This window comes from Drosophila takahashii, chromosome 3R (assembly GCF_030179915.1).
Source record: "Drosophila takahashii strain IR98-3 E-12201 chromosome 3R, DtakHiC1v2, whole genome shotgun sequence".
Classification (NCBI taxonomy): Eukaryota; Metazoa; Arthropoda; class Insecta; order Diptera; family Drosophilidae; genus Drosophila; species Drosophila takahashii.
Window position 1 is genome coordinate 5,923,812 of NC_091681.1, and position 25,633 is coordinate 5,949,444.

General features: G+C 36.8%; 2 protein-coding genes across 8 annotated transcripts in view; one reads left to right on the forward strand and one right to left on the reverse strand.

Moving 5' to 3' along the window:
* beta-Man (beta-mannosidase) overlaps positions 1-13,612 on the forward strand; it is a 67,079-nt gene extending 53,467 nt beyond the window's left edge. For 3 of the 5 annotated variants that reach the window (XM_044394784.2, XM_044394783.2, XM_070217032.1), the window contains 4 exons: positions 7,695-8,174; positions 8,228-8,649; positions 12,842-13,222; positions 13,275-13,612. In XM_044394784.2, the coding sequence (XP_044250719.1) occupies positions 7,695-8,174; positions 8,228-8,649; positions 12,842-13,222; positions 13,275-13,538 (1,547 nt within the window). In that variant the 3' untranslated portion in view covers positions 13,539-13,612. Of the gene's footprint in view, positions 1-7,314; positions 7,548-7,694; positions 8,175-8,227; positions 8,650-9,929; positions 10,113-12,841; positions 13,223-13,274 lie in introns of those variants that run through there. The other 2 variants (XM_070217034.1, XM_070217033.1) reach the window with 2 other exon arrangements.
* The window catches only part of LOC108054312 (uncharacterized), a 40,989-nt gene continuing 28,904 nt past the window's right edge, over positions 13,549-25,633 (reverse strand). For all 3 annotated transcript variants that reach the window (XM_070217036.1, XM_017137200.3, XM_017137203.2), the window contains exon 2: positions 13,549-14,823. In XM_070217036.1, the coding sequence (XP_070073137.1) occupies positions 13,658-14,806 (1,149 nt within the window). In that variant the 5' untranslated portion in view covers positions 14,807-14,823 and the 3' untranslated portion in view covers positions 13,549-13,657. The remainder of the gene's footprint in view (positions 14,824-25,633) is intronic.

Here is a 25,633-nt window from a genome sequence, read left to right on the forward strand (position 1 = left end):
ACTATAAAATCTAGAAGATTGACATTTTGCATGCAGATTCTAGGAGTTCCTACGCAACGCCAGTTTGTTTCAAAAGGGTTCCACGGCCCCTTTAACGCCCACAATCGCTTATATACGATTTTAAAAATTGAAATATTTCGGAAAAGTAAAAATGCAGTTTTATTTTGTTTATCAATACCTAGCGAAATTTTTTAAATCGGACCATTTGTTAAAAAGTTACGGCGGATCAAAGTTCCTATCTCCATCTCCTTCGCAATCCCTTTAGCTGAGTAAGGGGTATCTGATAGTCGGGGCACCCGACTATAGCGTTCTCTCTTGTTTGTTCTACTTTGTACCTCACACGCGGGTCCTAATTATTTTAGTAACACCAGCTTACAAAAAAAAAAACGATGAAATATACCATGAGGGAAACCTTTGTTTTTCGGTAAGGTACGTCTTCCTGATTGAGAAAATGTCACTTAAAATTTTTTTTATGGATCCAATTTATTTTAAGTGTAAAAAAGTTTTCGACACTTTCTTAATTTTTAACTCGAGTTGTGAATCAGCGATTTCCATAAAAGACTCATTTTACAGGTAATAGAATGCCCTTCAAATTGCTTATACACTGCATTGAGTTTCATTCATTAGTTTAGTGTAAAAAAGTGTAAAAAAGTTTTCGACACTTTCTTAATTTTTAACTCGAGTTGTGAATCAGCGATTTCCATAAAAGACTCATTTTACAGGTAATAGAATGCCCTTCAAATTGCTTATACACTGCATTGAGTTCCATTCATTAGTTTAGGAGCTACATTTCGTCAAAGTTGAAAAAGTTAGAAGAAATGCAAAAATGCTGGCATAAATGGCTTCGTTAAAAATACACGCCTAAAAACCAAAATTATTTTTATAACTTCTACTGATAGAAGGTGCTTTACCAAAAAAAACAAGCTATTGATCATTACAATCCACCAGCAAATTAATTTGATATACATTTCTGAAGCCTGCCACAACGGTGTTTTTTTTTGCCGTTTACAGCTGTTAACTGACACAACAGGGCTCTAACAGGGCTGTAATATCCGTTTTTCACAATGTTAAAAATCGATATAAAATCGACCTACACTGAGAAAACTTGAGAACGAAAAAACCAAGAACGAATCTTCTTGATGTCAGTATTTTGTCTTCTCACTTTTTTTAGCACAAACGTTCTTGAAATCAAGAATAAAAGCATTTTTGATCTGGCTTTTTGAGAATACATCATTCTCGATTTCGTTTATCAAGCATGAACACTATTGAAATCGTCCCCAAGCATTCTTGAAATCGTTCTCAACTTCGACTCAGAGATGAAAAAAAATGAGAGAGATTAAAAATGAGAGAGACATTCTCTCTGGAATTTTTCGGCAAGCTACCGAAGTTCACTTCGGCTCTCGTCAAATGCTCGTTTTTTTTTCGGCCAGTGAAGCGGAGTAAGTGAAGTAGAGAAGCCAGTATGATAGACGCTGACGACATATGTTTAAAAAACCTTCTAGAAGAACGAGATCTTTTGAATGCGCTGCCATTCCTCGAACGTAAGTATTAAATAATAACATTAGTGGTAAAATAATAACAATAATAGTGATAATAAGCTAATATATACATATGTGTGCTTATGTCGATGCTTGTGGAAGTGAATTTCTTAGAATATGTATGTACTTACACGGTTATGAATGCATATGTATACATATACACATGTGTGCAGATGTGCACGTGCTAAGTTTTTATGTACATGTGTGCATTTTCTTTTATTGAATTTTAAAAGGTTCTGTTTTAAAAAATAATATGAAAAATTACTTTAACTATATTTTTAGGCGCTGGAGTGAATTATGAATGCCTGGAGTTCATTGACAAGGAGAGAAGCTGTTCGCTTGGCGAATTACGCAAGTATGTACATTAGGGTGGACTTATTTTGTATGAAATTTCTAAGGCCATGCTCTCACCCCTTCATATATAGCATTTTTGTATCCTTAATCCATTAAAGAAAGAAAAAGTAAAAAATAATTAGTTTTAGGCGGTGCGCAACGGCTTTAAAGTTTATTACGCATATTCCAGATTCATCTAGATGCCGTAGACTTAATTTTATACTTTGACAGTATTTTAAAAAATATCTTTATCACTTTCCCGAGCTTTTTAACAAGGGATGAAGTCGTTGATAAAATTCGAGTCCCTGGGAGACAATTACAACTTAAAAATAACAATAATAACGAATAATCAAGGACTTTTAGAGTAAAACTTATAAATATTACGGTCTCTGAAAAATAAGAGTCAATATCGTTATATCCTAAATGCTGGCTTTCTTCTTTGACGAAAATTTTTATTGGCGAACGCAAAAGTGATAGTTAATCTTCAAAATTGTAAAATAGAATCACTATTTTATTGTGAGTCACAAAAAAAAAATGATGAGTCGGGGATCGAACTCGGTTTTTTTGTTCTGAGACAGAAGCTCTACTGGCTAGGCTACGTCCAACTAATAATATTCATGAAATAAATTTCTACTTGACTCTTTTATTCGAGCGAAACCAAAAAGTTGACATGTTAAAATCTGACAAGAAATGAAATGGGGTAAATTCCTAGTTTTACACTTAATTTTTAGCGAAACTTTAGGGCCATTGCGCACCGCCTAAACGATGAAATAAAATTTTTCTGTTTTCGCATAAATTTATTGGACACAGAAACCTACCATTTAAGATGCTGAGCTCAGTTGACCTTAAAGAAGTCCACCCTAATGTACATATATTATTAAACTTGTATTATTTATTGTTATTTAATTTATATATAAATCTTTGCAGTTTGGACGTACGCAGGAAGAGAAGCAACCATCCAAAAAGCAACCATCGCCGATAGGAATCTAATCTCCTAGAGGATTCCATCTTTTGTGAGAAAAATATAAATTTAGGAATATAATAACCATTTAAGATCGTAAAAAATTAAAAATGCAAAAGGAATTTTATTATAAATAATCTTTTAGAATTGTGTACCGCACCCATACATTCATAATTACTTAATAATGATAAGACTATAAGTAATTTGTAATTATGTAATAATTATAATAATAAATAAAAAATGAATAAAATATAACGAAAGTGGATATATACATTTTTAATTTTTCTAAAAAAATTCCTTTTGGGATCAAGAGTGAAACATTCTTGAAATCGAGAACGCCTATTCTTGAAATCAAGAACGCCTATGCTTGAATCCAAGAATTTTTCTTCTTGAAACCAAGAATACGTTCTTTTTGGTAAGAGAGAAATTATTAAGCCCGAGAACGATTTACTCTTGGAACCAAGAACGCCTATTCTTGAAACCGAGAATGCCTATGCTTGAATCCAAGAATTTTTCATCTTGAATCCAAGAAGACTTATACTGAAATCAAGAATACTTATTTTCAAAAAAGTAGTCTCAAATCAAGAACACTCGTTCTTGATTTTAGTAAAACCGTTCTTGGCTCACTTTTGAGCACGGAAATACTGAAATCAAGAACGTTGAGAACGGTTTTTTTTCTCGGTGTATTGATTGATTTTTTTGTTGATGGTCTTGTTAGTTGACTTAAAGATGTATATTTAAGTATAAGTCATAAAAATAATTTAGGTTTTTAAGCGTGTATTTTTAACGAAGCCATTTATGCCATAATTTTTACATTTTATCTAACTTTTTCAACTTTGACGAAGTGTAGCTTCTAAACTAATGGAACTCAATGCAGAAAGTTGAAGGGCATTCTACTACCCGTAAAATGAGTCTTTTATGGTTGAAATCGCTTAGCCACAGCTCGAGTTAGAAATTAAGAAAGTGTCAAAAACGTTTTTTACACTTAAAAAAAAATGCAAAAGACACAAAGTCAATCGGATTACTACAACCGGCGATTCAGATTTTCAATGAGAGAATACGTTTTCCAAAATTCATAATTTTTGGCCACCTAAAAAAATTCTAAAAAAAAAATTTTTTCGGCCAAATCCTGATACACGTGTTTACTAATTTTCCGAATAGTACACGTAAAAAAAGTTTCAGGCAAATCAAAAATGTGACCCAAGAAAAGGTGTTCGGTTTGTAAAAGAACCGCCCATATGTTGGTATCCATACACCGAGAAAAAAAACCGTTCTCAACGTTCTTGATTTCAGTATTTCCGTGCTCAAAAGTAAGCCAAGAACGGTTTTACTACAATCAAGAACGAGTGTTCTTGATTTGAGACTACTTTTTTGAAAATAAGTATTCTTGATTTCAGTATAAGTCTTCTTGGATTCAAGAAGAAAAATTCTTGGATTCAAGCATAGGCGTTCTTGGTTTCAAGAATAGGCGTTCTTGGTTCCAAGAGTAAATCGTTCTCGGGCTTAAGAATTTCTCTCTTACCAAGAAGAACGTATTCTTGGTTTCAAGAAGAAAAATTCTTGGATTCAAGCATAGGCGTTCTTGATTTCAAGAATAGGCGTTCTCGATTTCAAGAATGTTTCACTCTTGATCCCAAAAGGAATTTTTTTAGAAAAATTAAAAATGTATATATCCACTTTCGTTATATTTTATTCATTTTTTATTTATTATTATAATTATTACATAATTACAAATTACTTATAGTCTTATCATTATTAAGTAATTATGAATGTATGGGTGCGGTACACAATTCTAAAAGATTATTTATAATAAAATTCCTTTTGCATTTTTAATTTTTTACGATCCTAAATGGTTATTATATTCCTAAATTTATATTTTTCTCACAAAAGATGGAATCCTCTAGGAGATTAGATTCCTATCGGCGATGGTTGCTTTTTGGATGGTTGCTTCTCTTCCTGCGTACGTCCAAACTGCAAAGATTTATAGATAAATTAAATAACAATAAATAATACAAGTTTAATTATATATGTACATACTTGCGTAATTCGCCAAGCGAACAGCTTCTCTCCTTGTCAATGAACTCCAGGCATTCATAATTCACTCCAGCGCCTAAAAATATAGTTAAAGTAATTTTTCATATTATTTTTTAAAACAGAACCTTTTAAAATTCAATAAAAGAAAATGCACACATGTACATAAAAACTTAGCACGTGCACATCTGCACACATGTGTATATGTATACATATGCATTCATAACCGTGTAAGTACATACATATTCTAAGAAATTCACTTCCACAAGCATCGACATAAGCACACATATGTATATATTAGCTTATTATCACTATTATTGTTATTATTTTACCACTAATGTTATTATTTAATACTTACGTTCGAGGAATGGCAGCGCATTCAAAAGATCTCGTTCTTCTAGAAGGTTTTTTAAACATATGTCGTCAGCGTCTATCATACTGGCTTCTCTACTTCACTTACTCCGCTTCACTGGCCGAAAAAAAAACGAGCATTTGACGAGAGCCGAAGTGAACTTCGGTAGCTTGCCGAAAAATTCCAGAGAGAATGTCTCTCTCATTTTTAATCTCTCTCATTTTTTTTCATCTCTGAGTCGAAGTTGAGAACGATTTCAAGAATGCTTGGGGACGATTTCAATAGTGTTCATGCTTGATAAACGAAATCGAGAATGATGTATTCTCAAAAAGCCAGATCAAAAATGCTTTTATTCTTGATTTCAAGAACGTTTGTGCTAAAAAAAGTGAGAAGACAAAATACTGACATCAAGAAGATTCGTTCTTGGTTTTTTCGTTCTCAAGTTTTCTCAGTGTAGTCATTGGAGTTCTTAAGCAATCACGGTAATACTCTAGTGTACGGTCACCCCCAAAATTCGCGAAAAAATTCGACGGACCGCGAATTCTTAAGAATTTACATGAAGAAATATAGGCGCGGACTGCCATGGTTATCTTGCTATCGAATTTCAAAGTTACGTGTTTTGCTATAAAAATAAAGTAGCCTTTTCTATGATTTTGAGTGGTTTGCTATAAAAAACCTAAGGGCTTTTCATCCCTTGTCAAAATAATAGGCGTTCAGAAAAATTCGATTTGCATTGCGGTTAGGACTTTAAAATTCGTGCATTATTGGTGTAGCCTTTTCTTTAGACCGTGAAAAAGGTTAAAATATAATATTTAATAAGACCACAAAATAGGTAAACTGTAATGATCCTCGTTGGACCGCGATTTCTTCAGATCTGCCTTAAGAAGTTTTACATTGGTCCTCCATGGTCAATAAATTCTTAAGGAATCGCTGTCCACGGAGGATATTTAGTTCGCGGCTGTAGGGTCTGGCCCTTATCAAAACCATTAGACATTTTTGTCGAATTTTTCAGAAGGCCTTTTATTTTGACAACTTACGAAAATCCAATATGTTTTTTATAGCAAGTCGTAGAGAAGCCAACTGTATTTTTATAGCAAAACTTAACTTTGAAATTCGATTACAAGAGAACCATGGCAGTCCGCGCGTATATTTCTTCATGAAAGTTCTTAAGAATTCGCGGTCCGTCGAGGATAATTTTTTCGCGAATTTTGGGGGTGAGGACCGTAAGCTAGAGTATTACCGCAATCACTATCCACCGAGGATAGTTAATTCTTAAGATTCATTTTAAAATTGTATATGTTGGTCATCCGTGGTCGCTCAAGCTCTTAAGGAATCACGGTCCATTGAGGATATTTAATTCACGGTTGTGGGGTCTGGCTTGCTTTAAAAACAATTTCACATTTTTGTCGAGTTTTTTCGACCATATGTTTTTTATAGCGAAATGTCACAAAACACCTCAAAACCCTAGAAAATGCTACTTTGTTTTTATAGCAAAACACGCAACTTTGAAATGCAATTACAAGAGAACCATGCATTTCCGCAGATAATCTTCTGCCCGTAAATTCCTAAGAAATCGCGGCTCATCGAGGGTAATTTTTTCGCGATTTTTGGGGCACAGGCCCCTCTTCTAGACTATTACCTTAATCTTAAAACTGTTAAGGAAATGTTAAATGCGCATCTGTAACACTGGTCGACAAAAAAAAAGCCCAAGAATAAAAGCTACCAAACCTGAAAGGATTTTAGCTGTAGAATACTACCTCATACTTGGAAACTTTTCATCACGTCGAAGTTTTAAGAAATCCGTGGTCAAAGTTCCAAATTTTTGATTTTTAGGCACTTTTTGCGACTTAATAGTAAGAAAACCCTTCGTAGCCCAGAGCCACAATTTAGCGGAAAAGGTACTTGGAACCTTTAACTTCAAGATTGTCCAATCACAAAGTTGGGCGACCTCTACTTCTTTAGCTACAATGGATTTTACAGAAGTACTTTTTGTCACTTTTTTCATCTATAGTAGCCTGATATTTTTAATGTATTGTATGTGTATGGGTCTCAGTTCAACAAGGAAAATATCAGGGTACTATAGATATTAAAAAGTGACAAAAAGTACTTCTGTAAAATCCATTGTAGCTAAAGAAATAGAGGTCGCCCAGCTTTGTGATTGGACGTTCTTGAAGTTAAAGGTTCAAGGTAAAACTTCCGCTAAATTGTGGCTCTGGGCTACGAAAGATTTTCTTGCTATCAAGCCGCAAAAAGTGCCTAAAAATCGAAAATTTAGAACTTTGACCACGGATTTCTAAAAACGTCGACGTGATGGAAAGTTTCCAAGTATGAGGTAGTATTCTACAGCTAAAATTCTTTCAGGTTTTGTAGCGTTTATTCTTGGGCCAAGAAGAAGTCTTGATTTTGTCGACCTGTGTAATTTTCAAACTAAATCAAAAATCTATTTTTTTTATTCTTATTTTTTGTTGGTCATGAAAAGTTGGCCATCTATTAAGGTCTGCAAAGGAAGCTCATATGAATATGCTGCGAGTTTGGGGAGGGGGTGTTTACGAATCAGACTACTTCTACCAGCTAGCCGACAGTCTGGGTCTCCTAATTTGGCAAGATATGATGTTTGCGTGTGCCATGTACCCGGTTGGCGACAATTTCCTGTCAACGGTGCGTGAGGAGGTTCGCCAAAATGGCATACGGCTATCACACCATCCCAGTGTGGCAATTTTTGTAACCAACAATGAAAACGAAGCTGCCTTGGTGCAGAATTGGTACGGAACGCACTACGAAAAAGATCGCTTCGAGAGCGAGTACCGTGAACTCTACCTGGCCAACGTCATCCACGAGCTAAAGCTTGTCTCGCAAAGGTCTCGACCCCAGCCACTAGTCTCATCGCCTTCCAATGGTAAGGCCAGTGAACAGGACAACTACATTTCTAGCAACCCTCAGGATAATCACAATGGAGATGGTTAGTAGCACCAGTATTTAAAAGTGCAGCTTCAAAACTAATGACTTTCTTAGTGCATTTTTACGACTACACAAAGGACGGCTGGGACCCAGGCATTTATCCGCGACCTCGATTTGCTAGTGAGTATGGCTTTCAGAGCTTTCCAGGCGCATACGCCTGGCAGCGCAGCAAGGACGGCGACGACGACGTTCTTGCCCTGATCAGACACCGCCAGCACCATCCGCTGGGAAATGTTCCTGTAATCGCTTTGGTAGAGAGACACCTTCCGCTTCCCTTGCCAGAGGATGAGAACTACGTCAATGCACTGATATACTTCAGCCAGATCACTCAAGCCATGGCCACCAAGGTGGAAACGGAATTGTACCGCAGTCTACGCGACACCCCTCATAAAACCATGGGAGCCCTTTACTGGCAACTAAACGACGTATGGGTGGCGCCATCCTGGTCTGGCATTGATTTCTACGGCAACTGGAAGGTATAATTGCATAAAAACTGAAAAGACACCACATGAAATCAAGACCAATATTGATTTCTGACAGAGGTCGTCATTGCCATTAAGAGGGGGGTAGGCATCATTTAAATAACATCCACTAATTTTTATAGCCGATACTATCGGCTAATATATCGGTGGCAAAGCGATTGCTTGAACACTTTTAAAGCAAGAGAAAACGCTATAGTCGGGTGCCCCGACTATCAGATACCCGTTACTCAGCTAAAGGGAGTGCAAGGGAGATGAAGATATAATAATAAATAATAATTAATATATATTAATTTAAGCTTTATAAATTTACCTCGATGGATGCTATGTTTTTGAATTCGTTACAAATTCCCAAGTTAAACTGCGTATTCCAAAAAACCACTGAGATATACATATACAGTGTTTTCGACCCTATAAAGTATATATATTCTTGATCAGGGTCACTAGCCGAGTCGATATAGCCATGTCCGTCTGTCCGTCTGTATGAACGCCGAAATCTCGGAAACTACAAAAGCTAGAAGTTTGAGATTTCCCACATATATTCTTGAGCTTCCTACGCAGCGCAAGTTTATTTCAGCCGGCCGCCGCGCCCCCTCTAACGCACACAATCGCCCACTAACGATTTTAAAATGTGTCTGGCGCCCACACCTTTAAAGATTTCCGAGAAGTATAAATGCAAATTTGTTATTATATTTATACCTAACGAAATGTTGACGACATTTTTCGAATCGGACCATTCAGTTAAAAGTTATGCGCAATCAAAATTTTTAATATATCCATATCCCTCGCACTCCTTTTAGCTGAGTGACGGGCAATAGATAGTCGGGACACCAACCAACGACTATAGCGTTCTCTCTTGTTTTTCTATATTTTTAACATTTAGGGGGATTTGTTTTATTACTCCATTTTGACAATTTCCAAATCCAGCAGCGAATTGCCCTAAATTTTTTGGTTAAAATTTTGTAAATTCAATTCAACAATAGGTCGTGGGGTCGTGCGTTTGACCCTTGTGTGATTCAATTGATTTTATTTTATAAAAGTTTATAATAATCAAGCAGTTTTTCGTCCGCATGTTAAATTAAAGTAGTCTTTAAATCTTTTTTAGTATGGGAATATAAGTTTTTGTTGGCTTTACTTAAAATACAATTAGACCTCAAGAAAATAGAAAATGTACACTGTGCAGGGTCTAACCCGAAAGGCCGTGGGTTCGATTCCTCGCAGTGATCAAAAGTAAGTTATTTTTTCTCCTCATGTTAATTTCCCTAATTCGTTTGCAGATATGATTTTTCAGTTTTAATGGCCCCATTAATGTAGCTCCCCCATATGATTACGCATAACAAGTGTATTAAATACAATGAAACTGTGACCGTGAGTGCGTTCAAAGAGAGAAAAGAGTGTAAATCCAGTTCCCAGAAAATTCACGATTAGGACAACCCGCCCAAAATATATCTAAGCAAGCCCAAATTCAATTTTGATTAAAATAATAAAAAAAAAAATCGCCTCTACTAAATTCACTTTACATTTAGGGTATATCATCAAAAAAACAAGAGAGAACGCTATAGTCGGGTGCCCCGACTAATAGTTACCCGTTACTCAGCTAAAGGGAGTGCGAAGGAGATAGAGATAAAAACTTTGATCCGCCGTAACTTTTTAACGAATGGTCCGATTTAAAAAATTTCTTCTAAATTTCGATAGGTATTTATAAACACCATAAAACTGCATTTTTACTTTTCCGAAATATTGAAATTTTTAAAATCGTATATAAGCGATTGTGGGAGGGAGCGTGGCACCCTTTTGAAACAAACTTGCGCTGCGTAGGAACTCCTAGAATCTGCATGCAAAATGTCGATGTTCTAGCTTTTATAGTTTCCGAGATCTCAGCGTTTATACGGACAGACAGACAGACGGACAGACGGACATGGCTATATCGACTCGGCTAGTGACACTATATATACTTAATAGGGTCGGAAATGCTTCCTTCTAGCTGTTACATACTTTTGCACGAATGCAATATACCCTTTTACTCTACGAGTAACGGGTATAACAAAAGAGAACACTATAGTCGGGTTGGTGTCCCGACTATCTAATACCCGTTATTCACCTAAAGGGAGTGCGAGGGAGATAGATATACTAAATTTTTTTGATTGCGCATAACTTTTAAATGAATGTTCCGATTTAAAAAATGTCTTCTACATTTCGATAGGTATAAAAATACACAACAAAATTGCATTCATACTTCTCGGAAATCTTTAAAGGTGTGTGGGCAATTGTGGGTCTTTGAGGGGGCTTAACGCTCGGCCGACATAAACTTGTGCTGCGTAGGAAGCCCAAGAATTCTTCTAGCTTCTAGCTTTTCCTTTTCCTAGTGACCCTGATCAAGAATATATACACTTTATGGCGTCGGAAACGCTTCTTTCTAGCTGTTACATACTTTTGCACGAATACAATATGTAGCCTTTTACTCTAAGAGTAACGGGTATAATTACGCGCTTCGATCAAATGCTGAAAATATTTGTCTGCTTCGTAAATGGCAAATAATTCCCTGTCATATGTACTGTAGTTATACCCGTTACTCGTAGAGTAACTCGTGAAAAAGAAGGAAGCGTTTTCGACCCTATAAAGGTTTAAGTAAAAACACCTCCTAAAGAGGTAAAAAACTAGTGACGATCGCACCTTCAACGTACAAAAGTTCTGATATCAACTTTTGTGACGAAAAATGATTTTAGATGCGACTAAATAAGTACGCTACCTAAAATTTACTCGTTCGGCCCGCTTTAGCAAATATTTAATATCTACACGAAAGTTTTCTGTTGTAGCGTGCCGAATGAATAAATTTTAGGTAGCGTACTTATTTAGTATATTTATTATATTTAAATTTAAATTGATCATAAATCATAATTTTTAAACTATTGTATTTTAACAAATTAATTTAAAAAGGCGTTGAAGTATTTCAAAATACCTTTTAAACGAGGTATAGCACATGTCTGTACCTTTAGTAGTGTAGAACTTACAAACTAACGAAATGTAGCTATTTTTAGCTTTTTCCCGCTAAAGTAGCGGCGTTTTTCAAAAGTCGTAGAACAAAAGATTCCTATATGGAACTCTTAAGTGCAAATTAAGAGATTCCATGACCCTAAAATACAGTTCGGATACCCTCACACAAAATTCAATACTCAGGGAGCGTTAGTAGTTCGAGCTGGCAAAAGTGGCTATTTTCGTATAAAAATAACTTTTAAACGTAACTTTTTACAGTAAGGTGTTATATACCAAAATTTAAGGAATATCAAGGGCTATACAGGTTAAAGTTTTAAAGAAAATCGTTAGAGCCGTTTTTGAGAAAAATAAAAAAAGTCAAAAAAAAAAGTTTTAAAAAATTGTCTTTTGTTCATATCTTTTTAAGTATTACATTTACACAAATTGCATATAAAAGGCGTTTATAGCATTTAAAAATACCTTTCAAACGAGATGCAGCACAAGTCTGTAGCTTTAGTAGTATAGAAGTTACGGTATTCCGAATTTTAGCTATTTATAGCTGTTTTTCCGCTAAACTAGCGAGTTTTTCCAAAAGTGGTAGAACAAAAGTTTTTTACGTCAAACTGACAAACAGAATTAAATTTTCATTTTGGGAAGACGTAGAAAATCTTATTTTGGCTATAACTTTTGAACGGAGCGTCGGATTTTATTATATGACCCCTCATTCGACGGGTATTTTCAATAGGAACACAACTAACCTTCTGTCTGTCTGTCCGTTTGTCTGTCTGTCCGTCCATATGAACGCTAAGATCTCGGAAACGACAAAAGCTAGAAAGTTGGGATTACCCACACATATTCTATGGCTTCCTACGCAGCGCAAGTTTATTTCAGCCGAGCGCTACTCCCCCTCTTACGCTCACAAACGCCCACAACCGATTTAAAAATGTGTCTAGCGCCCCCATTTGTAAAAATTTCGGACAAGTATAAGGCAATTTTGGTGCGTTTATTTATACCTATCGAAATGTAGAAGACATTTTTTAAATCGGACCATTCGTTAAAAATTTATGCCCGATCAATGTTTTAGATCTTCATTTCCCTCACACTCCCTCTAGCTGAGTAACGGGTATCTGATAGTCTGGGCACCCGACTTGTTTTTTTTTTTGTCTTTAACTCAAAATTATCATATTATCATATTATATATGCATCCCCACCACAGATGCTTCATTACTGGGCTCGCGAGTTTCTAGCGCCAATTGCAATCGTAGCCCTCTACGAAAGGTCCACGGACTCGCTAAACATTTCGCTGGTCTGCGATCTACTGGAGGTGGACACGCAGGAACTGAATGTCGTGGCTAACGTTCACCTGTGGTCCCAGCTGCTCCCACGCCAATCAACTACTTGGGAGGTTACCCTGCGCCCCAATGGTGTGCAGTACGACAAAGTCATTCCGCTTTCCGACTTGCTTAAAGGCCAGTTCACTAAAACCAACGCATTTCTTGAGTTTCATCTTCGTCGCGGCCATGAAGTGATATCCAGGACCCACTTCTTCCCGTGCAGCATTGCCGGAGCCGTCGGGATCGAAGACCCTGGGCTAGAGGTAAGTAAGTTCTGCAGAAGTTACACATAAAGCATAACATCCGCCCCTCCAGTATGAAATCGTCTCCAAGACCTGTCTCAATACCACCGATGTCATACGCAATAGCGTCAGCATTAGCATCCAGGTCAAGCGTCCAGCCGTGTTTGTGTACCTGGAGTTGCTGAAGCCGTACCGCTACACATTGTCCGAGAACGGATTTATGCAGACCGCGCCGATGCACGTCGTCTATCTAACGTTTGACGCGCCTTCGTGTTTCCGTTTATTACTGCGCAAAACGGACATCCGCGTACTAACCGTCAACGACTTTATGAGATAGACGACTCCTCTTCCTTGACAAATTTTATTCAACTTTTATAAATAGCTTAACAATAAACAAATCAATAAATAGCATTATCCGTTGAGCACCAACACCCGTCATTCTGATCTAACCGGCACTTATCGGTCGAAGCTAGGTATCTGGGCCCTTGGCGGCGTATAACCCTCTGGATATGGCACCAACTGGTTGTTTAGGACGCGGGCGTTGCGCCAGGTCTTAACCTTGTCCTCAGCGCTGTCTGGTACGCGGACACCTTCAATCAGCGTCACGGCGGGGCCGTCGACAACGCTGTGGGTACTCTGGCCAATGGGGTTGTGGTGTGGGCTCACATGCCCTGGACGTCGTGTGTGGGTGGGAGTGGCGACTCCTGCACTTGCCGTGACCACTACGGAGTGCGGCATGTAGGTCACGTACTTGGACTTCTGCGGCAGGGTGTTGTAGTTGTGCTTGGTTATAAGATTTTGCGGCCGGTATCCCTGACTCGACCCGCTGTTGGTATAACTCCTAGTATCCCTGTACTCATGGACGTCGGAGGAAGCAAAGTCCATGTCCCTGGGGAAGCTAAACGCAGATCCCTGCGGCAATTGCTGCACCCGTGGAAGGATCTCCACCGAATCGCTTGAACCGAAAGGTTGCCACTGTCGGTCTGCCGCCAAAGAAAAGTTTTTGCGTGGGATTGGATGGGTCGGGAACTGGACAAAGGAGTTAGCCGGTTGCCAGGCCACGTCAGTGCCGAGCTGACGTCCCCTGCGGGAGTCCCTCGGCACGGCCTGGTACTCATCCGCCTTACTCCGCGCTTTGACCATCTGCAGCTGGATAAGTTTCGCCTGGCGCTGTTCCGCCTCCGCCTTTCGCTGTCGATAGGCGCCCATTTGCTGTGCCAGCTCACTCTGCTTCAGTAGTGCCGGGCTGTGTTCGAAGGTGAGCTGGCGACCTGTGGCCTTACCCATGGGCGGACTCAGGTGCCGCTTGACGTCCGCACTTCGCACGAAGAAGGAGCCAGCCGCATCCTCAGCGCGGGCTTTGCGGCTGTTCTTACCCACCAGGATCTCCACGTCCTCTCCCTTGCTGGACTTCACGTTTACTATCCGCACCTTCGAGGGGTCCAGGTTACGGCCAAAGCGAAGCTCCGTCCGAATCAGAGATGGCTTTCCGGTTACGCTCGGGCTGTGACCTTCGTTGAACTCCGTGGGGGATACACAGCCTGCCAAACAGGCCGTGACAACAATGAAAACACTCCATTCCAAGCAGCTTGTCAGTGCCATCATATGATAATTTTTTGTCGCTGTGGAATGGATGAAATTTGGAAATTAGTTATGATTAATTACTGCGTTACAAAATTAATGCTTTTTAACTTTACCTCAATGGATGCTATATTTTTGAATTCGTCACGAAGTTAATATACGATTTCCAAAAAGTTGCCCCACGCACAAAGACCTCAAAAATCGAAAAGTGCTGAGATTGGCCAACTTTCCGGGGTAAAGTATTCATAGTTTGTTTTGCTGTTAAAGATTTTTAAAAGTGACACTCTTCATCTTTTTTAAGGAAGAAATAATTTCATTGCGACAAGCCATAAGGAACGGAAACTTACTTCTTGAGGACTTTTACCAATTTTGCGTAGGGGAACTTTTTGGAAAACGCAGTTTAACTCGGGAATTCGTAACGAATTCAAAAATATAGCATCCATCGAGGTAAATTTTTGATGTAACATAGTGTTATGCAAGTTTAAAATATGATGCAAGTTTAATATATGATGGGGCTTGAACGACTTGAAATCTTGACGATTGTTAAAATTATTTAAATGAACACAATAAATACGCACTTATTCGACACATATTTTCCCGTGTAATCGAGTATTACTATAAAAGAGTAGATGTCGATTTGCATAATTTTCCCCCCAGCCCAAACCATAAGACCTAAAATTCTGGACAAATTGGGTCTGAATCGTGTGTTAGAGGAGGTGTGCACTAAGAAAGGACTTTTTCCAAAGGACTCCCAGGACTCTCGAAAACTGCGAAATTGCTTGATTAAAACATCACCCATTCCCTCAGCTTTCAACCAAACAAGTTGAAATTTTTTTTTAAAGCTTTGCTTGTGGAAATCTTTAAAACCGACTTCCGGTTGGAGCACTTATTTTTTGGTTTAAAGTATGGAGCTATGCTATACAATCAGTAAGTGTTTTTTTTTTTTTTTTTGGTCCCACGGTTGATTTTTTATGATTTTTTTTGTAAATTGTGGGGGTTGCGGGGGCCTTTTTGGCAGCACTTTGTTTTTGTTTTTTTCTACGCTCCGACAGTTCGCACCACTCACGAACGTCAGCAGAAGCAGAGCGAGAGAGTAGTAAGCAGAGAGAGAGTCATTTGAAGCGAAAGAGAGGCGGCCAATGTTTTTTTTCTGGTTTCGAAAATACCTGATCAAACTTTTACTATTTGGATACCAGAACGGATTATCTAATGGATGCAATTCTAAGTCAAAGTGTGTAGCCAACCCATAAAATAGACAAGGAATTTTTGTTTTGATTTAAAAAAATTTTGTATTGGTTTTCAAGGGGAGAGCAGGGAAAAACTTTTAGTCGTCACATTTGCATGTGAGAAACTCAATGACACACACACATCGATAAATAAGCATAAAATAACGGATCACCTAATGCATGCAATTCTAAATCAAATACTTCGCATAAATTTAAATTGTGTTAAAGACGAAGAAAATTGTTTGAAAATTTCGTCTCCAAAATTACACCCACAGTTTTCGCCCATAAAAAGTGGAGCTTTAGGTGCTTGGGTGAACTTCCGTTTAGCTCCAACCCCCGATTTCGTTCAAACTTTCAAAATCCACGTTATTTGGGGTCCTGATTTTTGGAAAAATAGTCAAAGTTGGCGCAAATAACGGGATCATGGAAAATAACGGTAAAAACTGTTTTTCTTAAATATCTTCGAATATAATAACTTAATCAAAAAGCTACCTAGAAGAAATGAAAGCTATTAAATAAATGAGTATTTTATGTTTTATACATTTTTGCTGTAAAACTAATAGTTTTCGTGAAAAACGCTAAATAAGAATATTTTTTCACCATGTTTGAAAATAAAAAACCGTTGGAGCACACTTGCGTCATTTTGCCCGATATATCGCACGAAAGCTTCATGTTGTATCGGTGTGTCAAAATTTACATCGATGTCTCTCGATGTATTAGCGATGATACTACCTAAGCACGAGAATGGCATTACATTTTTTAGGAAGAGCATTTCAGTTCTCGTAGTTAAATATAACATTTAGAAAACAAAATAAAATACAAATTATACAACGGAAATAAAATGTATTAACAAAAAATACATATAAATCATTTATAAAGTAAGATACGCTTTCCTTGCCCGTATCTTACTACTTTCCTTAAAAGCTTATCCAGCTTTCATTCAGGTCATCCGTTCCATTTCCTTTTTTCGAGGAGCATGAACACGATACAACGTATAAATAGGCTAAATAGGTCCATCACTAGAGTAGAAGGTAAAATGCTGTTATCGACTAATCGAAAACTATCTGTCGCCATTTTGTGGCGGGATATTGCAGTATTTTAAAATGTTCACACCCAATTCAATATACTTCTTTTAGTTTTTCCTCGAAAACCTTTATGTTTACGAAGAAAATGATTAATACACAAAAGATCCGTTTTATAAATATCTTCTGTTTATGTCTAAAACATTTTTTGATTTTTCTTTTATTTTCCGAAAAAACTGCAAAAACCCGAAAATTTTACGATTTTTACCGTTATTGTTCAAGATCCCGTTATTTGCGCCAACTTTGGGTATTTTCCCCGTAATCAGGACCCAAAAACACGTCAATATGGAAAGTTTGAAAAAATTGGGGGTAGGAGCTAAACGGAAATTTATCCGATAGTTACGTAACTATTAAAATAGTTACGTGTATTTTATTTTGTTTTTGCTTTGGGTGTGTGTCTTTGCTAATTGTGTGTATTTTGTTGTTGTGGAATAACTATTTACTTAGTAGAATTGACAATTTTGCTGTTTGACAATTATTACAGTTGATTTTACCAAGTTATTTTTTTGTGTGCAGGTATTTGTGTGTTATTTTTTATATATTCTTTTTTATGTTTTTAAGGTTTTTGGGGGGTTAGATCTGATCGAAATAAACGGTAAACAAGAAAGGAAGCTAGCTTCGGCCAGCCGAAGCTTATATACCCTTGCAGATCATTCCTATTAATTAACAAATCGCAAAAATGTTCAATTTTCTAATATTTCTCATTAATTTTCCGATCGTTCCTATGATATAGTAGTCCGATTTTGATCAAATTAAAATTGAAATTCGGAAATATTTAAAAAGAGTCGTATCCTAGAGTAGAAGATAATACAATAAAAACCAAAGAAGCTAGAATTTATTTCCTATTACTTTTCCATTAATTTTCCGATCGTTCCTATGGCAGCTATATGATATAGTCGTCCGATTTTGATTAAATTAAAATTGAAATTCGGAAATATTTAAAAAGAGTCATATCCTAGACTAGAAGATAATACAATAAAAACCAAAGAAGCTTGAATTTATTTCCTATTACTTTTCCATTAATTTTCCGATCGTTCCTATGGCAGCTATATGATATAGTAGTCCGATTTTTTAAAAAATTTATTCGAAATTCAGAAATATTTAAAAAATAACATCCCCAAAAGTAGAAGGTAATATTTCAAAAAACACCGAAGCTAGAATTTTTTAAAGTTTTTTTTTTCCGATTGTTCCTATGGGAGCTATAAGATATAGTTGTCCGATCCGGTCGGCTCCGACATATATACTACCTGCAATAGAAAGAAGACTTTTGCGAAAGTTTTGTCCCGATAGCTCAAAAACTGAAAGACTAGTTTGCGTAGAAACAGACAGACGGACAGACGGACAGACGGACAGACGGACGGACAGACGGACGGACAGACGGACAGACGGACAGACGGACATGGCTAGATCGACTCGTCTTGTGATGCTGATTAAGAATATATATACTTTATGGGGTCGGAAACGTCTCCTTCACTGCGTTGCAAACTTCTGACTGAAATCATAATACCCTCTGCAAGGGTATAAAAAGAGTAAGAATTCTTCTTTGCATTCGATTAGCTAACCAAAATAATATAATTAGGCTACCAGAACGGTGGAGTTAAGGTGGGAATAAGGTGAGGTTAGTGTGGGGTTAAGTTGCGTTTAAGGAGGTATTATATTGATTAGGGTAAAAGTATTGTAAGGGAAGGGTGAGGGTGAGAAAGTTCGTTTGAACTTTAGTGAGTATAAGGTGGGTCAAGGTGACAAAAAGTTTTACTAAGAACTCCCAGGACTCTCGAAAAATGCGAAATTGCTTGATTAAAACATCAACCATTCCCACAGCTGTTAACCAAACAAGATCCAATTTTTGGGGTCAATTTGCTCACAAATGAGTGCCAAAAGTATACCGCGTTTTCAAATCGAATTTGATACTAAATAGTGTCATTTTTGTGACACAAGGGTCACATTGATAACAATAATTGTCATGTATCGATTTCTGAAGCTCGAACTTCTATTTTCGAAGTTGGAAGTTGGAAGCAAGGGAGACGCAGCTATCGACCTGTCACTGTTAGTTCGAAAGTGAAGAAATTACGACGCGTTTTATGTAAAAGTTCTTTAAATAAGTGTTTACATTCTGTTTACATTACATTCTTAAAACGATAATTACACTAAGTGAAGTGTGCTAAAAATATGTACATGTGCAATTTAAATAAATCTTTTAGAAATAACGTGCAATAGGAAAATTATAATTACATATGTACATTGTACATACAAAACTACATTGTGGGCTGTCCATATATTACGTAATCAAGCTTTTTTTTATTTTGTATGAAGAATTGATTACATGGGGGGCGGGTCTAAAATCGCCGAAATTGTGATTACGTAATATATGGACAGCCCCTTGGTAAAACAAGACAATTTAAAAGGACATTAATAGTAATATAGTTATTATTTTTATACAATTCCTATTCTTGGATTAGTTAAATTGCCACAAATATGACTAGCACGTATGTATGTGTCGTGGATTGGTTAGACAATTCAAATTATAACGACTGTTAGCTTTGATTTCTCCTTTCGCTTCTCCTTCGTTTTCATGTGCTTCTGTGCTGTTTCTTCGGCTCTCCGAATGGAGGCAACTGATTCTGTTGTCAACGTTAGTCTGTGCACTGGTGTGAGCGAGATAGAAGGATGCAGGTGTCCGCATCTAAAATGAATAACGTTTCCGTTCGGACCACGAAGAGCAGCCTGAAGCGGAGGACGATTCCAGTGAATCCTCGACATATGTATATATAGAACGCAGTGGTCCACGGAAGCACAAGGTTGCATTCGTGTGTTACATACATATGTATCTACGCAAAAGTGTGCGATGCGTCGCTTTCGATTTTTGTGTTTGTCCTTTTAGTTTGTCTTGTTTTACCAATGTAGTTTTGTATGTACATTAGGGCGGTCCACATTTGTATGAAAAATTTTAAGGTCCTACTCTCACCCGCTTATACGGTGCGCATTGTGGTAATCAAGGTATATCAAAAGACAATTTTTAAAAAAGTCGTGTTTTAGGGTCTGCGAATTGGTTTCAAAGTTTATCACCCATACGCACTGTTGCCTTCGATCAAAAAGTTTTTCTGATCAAGGTGGCATAGATATCAACAATTCAGTTGATGTTTTGCTCTCCTTTTTTTACCAATTATTCCAACGAAATTCGTAATTTGACAAGACAAGAAATGGGAGAGCGATTTTTTTCGACCAAATTTGAACTGTTATACATGTCGTATGAGTAATTTTAAAGCAAACTTTGAAGACGTTTCGCAAGGTCTAAATTCGGAAAAAAAATTGTTTTGTTTGCATACTTTAATATACCATGTTAAGGGGTGAGAAAAGAATTTCATTTTTTGGACCGCCCTAATGTACATACAGTTGCGAAAAAAATAATAGCACCACTTCAATACATTTGCTTCTGAGTGAAAAAAAAATTGTTTTCAGTGTTTTTTTTTTTTACTGAAATTTTTTTTTGCAAACTTAAGTATTCTCCCTAACCAAAAAAAGTTGTCCCAAAATTTTAAATACTGCCTACATATTTTTTTTGTATTATTTTACTAAAAAAGGCCAAAAAATACCGAAAAAAATAATAGCACCACTTCCAAAATAATAAGTATATCCCTCATATTTTGGCGGATAACCTCAATACAAAGCATGTGTTTATTAGATTGGTCTATGATCTCAATATTTTGATCATTAAAAGTTCAAAAATAACATTAAAATGGGGCGTGGAAATCATTGCACTGAGGAAAAGCGTGATCTCATCAAAAAGTTGATAAAGGATGGAAAATCTTACAGAGAAGTTGGTCGATTGGTCGGATGTTCGAATAAAATGATAAGGAACGCCATAAGTTACAAAGAAAAACCTGAAACACGTGGTCGAAGTCGGTCTATGACCCCCCTTCACGTCCACCGATTGATTCGACAGAGCAAGAAGGATCCTTTCAAGTCTGCTACTGAGCTTAAAAAGGAGCTTAAAATAGATGCGACGGACCAAACTGTTCGTACATATCTCAGGCAACATAACCTAAAAGCCTGCAGCCCGAGAAAGGTACCACTTTTAAGCGACAGAAATATTTCTAAGCGAATTAAGTTTGCCAAGGAGCGTGTAAATTGGTCACCCGAACAATGGAGGAATACATTATGGTCAGATGAAAGCAAGGTGGTTTTGTTTGGTGGAAAGGGATCTCGATCGTTCCAAGGAACGCAGAATATAAGCCCCAGTACACCATAAAGACCATAAAGCATGGAGGGAGTAGTGTGATGGTATGGGCCTGCTTTTCCTATTACGGAGTAGGTCCAATACATTGGATCAAGACCATCATGGATCAACACGTATACGTGAATATCATGGAGACCATTATGCTACCCTTCGCAGAATATGAAATGCCGCTGGTATGGGTCTTCCAGCAGGACAATGACCCCAAACATACCAGCAAGAAGGCAAAGAAATGGTTTGGGGACAATTCTGTAAACGTGATGGAGTGGCCTCCGCAGTCTCCAGACCTTAATCCAATAGAGAATCTGTGGTCGGACGTCAAGAAGAGAGTTGCTGCTTCCAAGCCAACATCCATCGGATCCCTTTGGGAAGTTATTAAGGAGTCCTGGACCCAAATTCCCATAAAACGATGCCAGGACCTAGTTGACTCTATGCCAAGACGATGCGCAGCTGTTATTTCCAACAAGGGAAACGCAACAAAGTACTAAATTAAAGTATTAACTTAGATTTAATAGTTCAATATTGTTACCTAACGAATTTGGGTAGTTCCTATAATTTTAAACCAATTTTTGAAAAGTGGTGCTATTATTTTTTTCGTTAAGTTTTTTGAATTTTTATAAAGTTTGTTATATAACTTAAAAACTAAACAAAAAATAAACTTTTTTTTTTCATTTCCAGTTTCTTTAGTGTATTTTGATTTCAAAATGGTATTACGTGATTTTATAGAGCTAAAAATTGAAGTATGGCGACTATTTAAAAGTTGCTCGAGTAGGTGGTGCTATTATTTTTTTCACAGCTGTATGTAATTATAATTTTCCTATTGCACGTTATTTCTAAAAGATTTATTTAAATTGCACATGTACATATTTTTAGCACACTTCACTTAGTGTAATTATCGTTTTAAGAATGTAATGTAAACAGAATGTAAACACTTATTTAGAGCACTTTTACATAAAACGCGTCGTAATTTCTTCACTTTCGAACTAACAGTGACAGGTCGATAGCTGCGTCTCCCTTGCGATAGGCACACTTCCAACTTCGAAAATAGAAGTTCGAACTTCAGAAATCGATACATGACAATTATTGTTATCAATGTGACCCTTGTGTCAGAAATTTCAGCAATCGATAAAAACAGAGTAACCTTGTGTATTAAAAGTCATGGCAACTCTGTAACATTTTAGTATCACCAGTACGCATTATTTATTTCAAAATCAAAGCATATTTGTGGTTATTTTTACGTTGGTAACAATTTTAAGCAGTAACTAGCAATAATAAATCAAATTTCTTGTCAACAAAAACTTGTCAACAAATAACAGTCGTTTGAAAATTCAACAGGAACCATTTTGAGTCATTCTAAAAATTGAAATTTTCTGTTGAATTTTCAACAATTCAGCAATTCAACAGTTTAGGGAATACCCTGAGTTTCTATGTGACTATTTGCTCAAAGGGTCCCAAAGTTAGAGTTATTTTGAGACAGCTAGAAATAGTCAACTGTTTTTTACATGATCTGCTTTAAAATCTATCTATCTATCTATCTGATAGTCGAAATAGTCGACTATGGCGTTCCTTCTTCTTTTTTTTTAACGGCCATATCGATTTTCTTTAAAACTTAAATCATTTTATCCTTTCTAAATCTTTAAAAAAAATTTAAAAGTTTAAAAAAAATAGCCACGTTTGCCACGTAACGCTGACTGAGCATAATATTTTGTACGACTGTTGAAAAAAACCCCTACTTTAGCGGGAAAAAAGGCACAAATAGCTAAATTTCGTAAGTTCGTAACTTTTGAACTAATAAAGCTGCAGACACGTGCTATACCTCGTTTAAAAGGTAACTTACATAATTAAAATATTCTCATTCAGCACGCTGCAATAGAAAATGCCTGTAAAGGAAAAACGGCTAGTTTGCTAGGGCGGGCCGAATAAGAACATTTTAGAAAGCGTATTTAATGACGTGTGCAAAAATTTTTTGAGCCAAATGTTGATATCAGAACTTTTGTATGTTGAATGGTTTTTTACCTCGTTAAGAGGTGTTTTTCTTTGATATAAAGGAAGTGGTAGAATTTGATTTCTTAAAATGTTCTACCTAATGAAACCTGATTTAATTTTGTTATAATGTTTTAAAAAAGAATTTAAGTACTTTACCATATTTTGAAAACAATTTTGTAGTACCAAAAAAATGTTATTCTGTTTTTAACCCCTTGCAAACTATGCCAAATTATTTTCGTTAAAGTCGTAAGTACATTTAACTAAAATGTACCCAAATACGTTGTTGGGGACTTCTTGACTAGTCAAATTGGCCAAAAACATTTTGACATAGTTGAACCTTCTATTATTTTTTTCAAGGCCCAGAGGTGTTAGAAACATAATAAATATGTTTTGGTACTAATTTTTTTTTAAATAATCCAGACGCTTGCTATTATAAGGATACTTCGATACTCTTAAAATAAATGATAACCTAAATTATATCAGTTTTAATTAGGAAGAAAATTTAAGAAATCAAATTCTACCAGTTTGTTTCTTTTATTTTTTCTACCAGTGTAGCTAATATCGCTCAAGACCTAGTAGGATTTCCCGCGAGCTCGCAATGAAACTATTGACAAGTTGCTAAATAGGTATACATACATATGTACTTATACATATGTTTACTTCAGTGCAGTTTGGCTGCATTTGCGTGTTGTGGTGGGTGCGTTAGGCTCAGAAAGCGGAACACCAATTAAATGCTGCAACTTTCGTTTGTGACTCTGACATAAGGAAACCACTAAAACTGTTTGGGATGGGGAGATATTCGGTTTTGTAGACTTCTCTTAAGTCCATTAAATAAGTCTCCAGGGGAAGTGTTTATACCCGTTACTCGTAGAGTAAAAGGGTATATTGTATTCGTGCAAAAGTACACACAAAAAAAAAACTTAGTAAAATCAACTGTAATAATTGTCAAACAGGCCCCAACCAGCAAAATTGTCAATTCTACTAAGTAAATAGTCATTTCACAACAACAAAATACACACAATTAGCAAAGACACAAACCCAAAGCAAAAACAAAATACACGTAACTATTTTAATAGTTACGTAACTATCTTTGTTGGTCAATTTTACCAAGCAAATTTTTTTGTGTGTATGTAACAGAGAGAAGGAAGCATTTTCGATCATTTCGATTATTCTTGATCAGGGTCACTAGCCGAGTCGATCTAGCCATGTCCGTCTGTCCGTCTGTCTGCCTGTCCGTCCGTATGAACGATGAGATCTCGGAAACTACAAGAGGTACTTATTTTAGCCAAGCGCCACGCTCCCTCTAATGCCCACAATCGCCCACTAACGGTTTTGAAATGTATCTGGCGCCCACACCTTTAAAGATTTCCGAGAGGTATAAATGCAATTTTGTTGTGTATGTTTATACACACAAAAAAATTAGCTTGGTAAAATTGACCAAAAAAGATAGTTACGTAACTATTAAAATAGTTACGTGTATTTTGTTTTTGCTTTGGGTTTGTGTCTTTGCTAATTGTGTGTATTTTGTTGTTGTGAAATGACTATTTACTTAGTAGAATTGACAATTTTGCTGGTTGGGGCCTGTTTGACAATTATTACAGTTGATTTTACCAAGTTTTTTTTTTTGTGTGTACCTATCGAAAATCGGACCATTCATTAAAAAGCAATAAAAAAAATGTGTATATCCATCTTTTTCGCACTTTCTTTAGCCGAGTGACGGGTATTAGATAGTCGGGACACCAACCCGACTATAGCGTTCTCTCTTGTTATACCCGTTACTCGTAGAGTAAAAGGGTATATTAGATTCGTGCAAAAGTATGTAACAGCTAAAAGGAAGCGTTTCCGACCCCATAAAGTATATATATTCTTGATCAGTAGCACTAGCCGAGTCGATCTAGCCATGTCCGTCTGCCCGTCTGTCCGTCTCTTCGTCTGTCCGTCTGTATGAACGCTGAGATCTCAGAAACTACAAAAGCTAGAAGGTTGAGATTTCCCACACATATTCTTTGGCTTCCTACGCAGCGCAAGTTTATTTTAGCCGAGCGCCACGCCCCCTCTAACGCCCACAATCGCCCACTAACGATTTTAAAATGGGTCCTGCGCCCACATCCTTAAAGATTTCCGAGAAGTATAAATGCAATTTTGTTGTGTATATTTATACCTATCGAAATGTAGAAGACATTTTTCAAATCGGACCATTCATTAAAAAGTTATACGCAATCAAAATTTATATATCTATCTCCCTCGCACTATCCAGTACAGCGTTCGCACTCCCTTTAGCTGAGTGACGGGTATTAGATAGTCGGGACACCAACCCGACTAA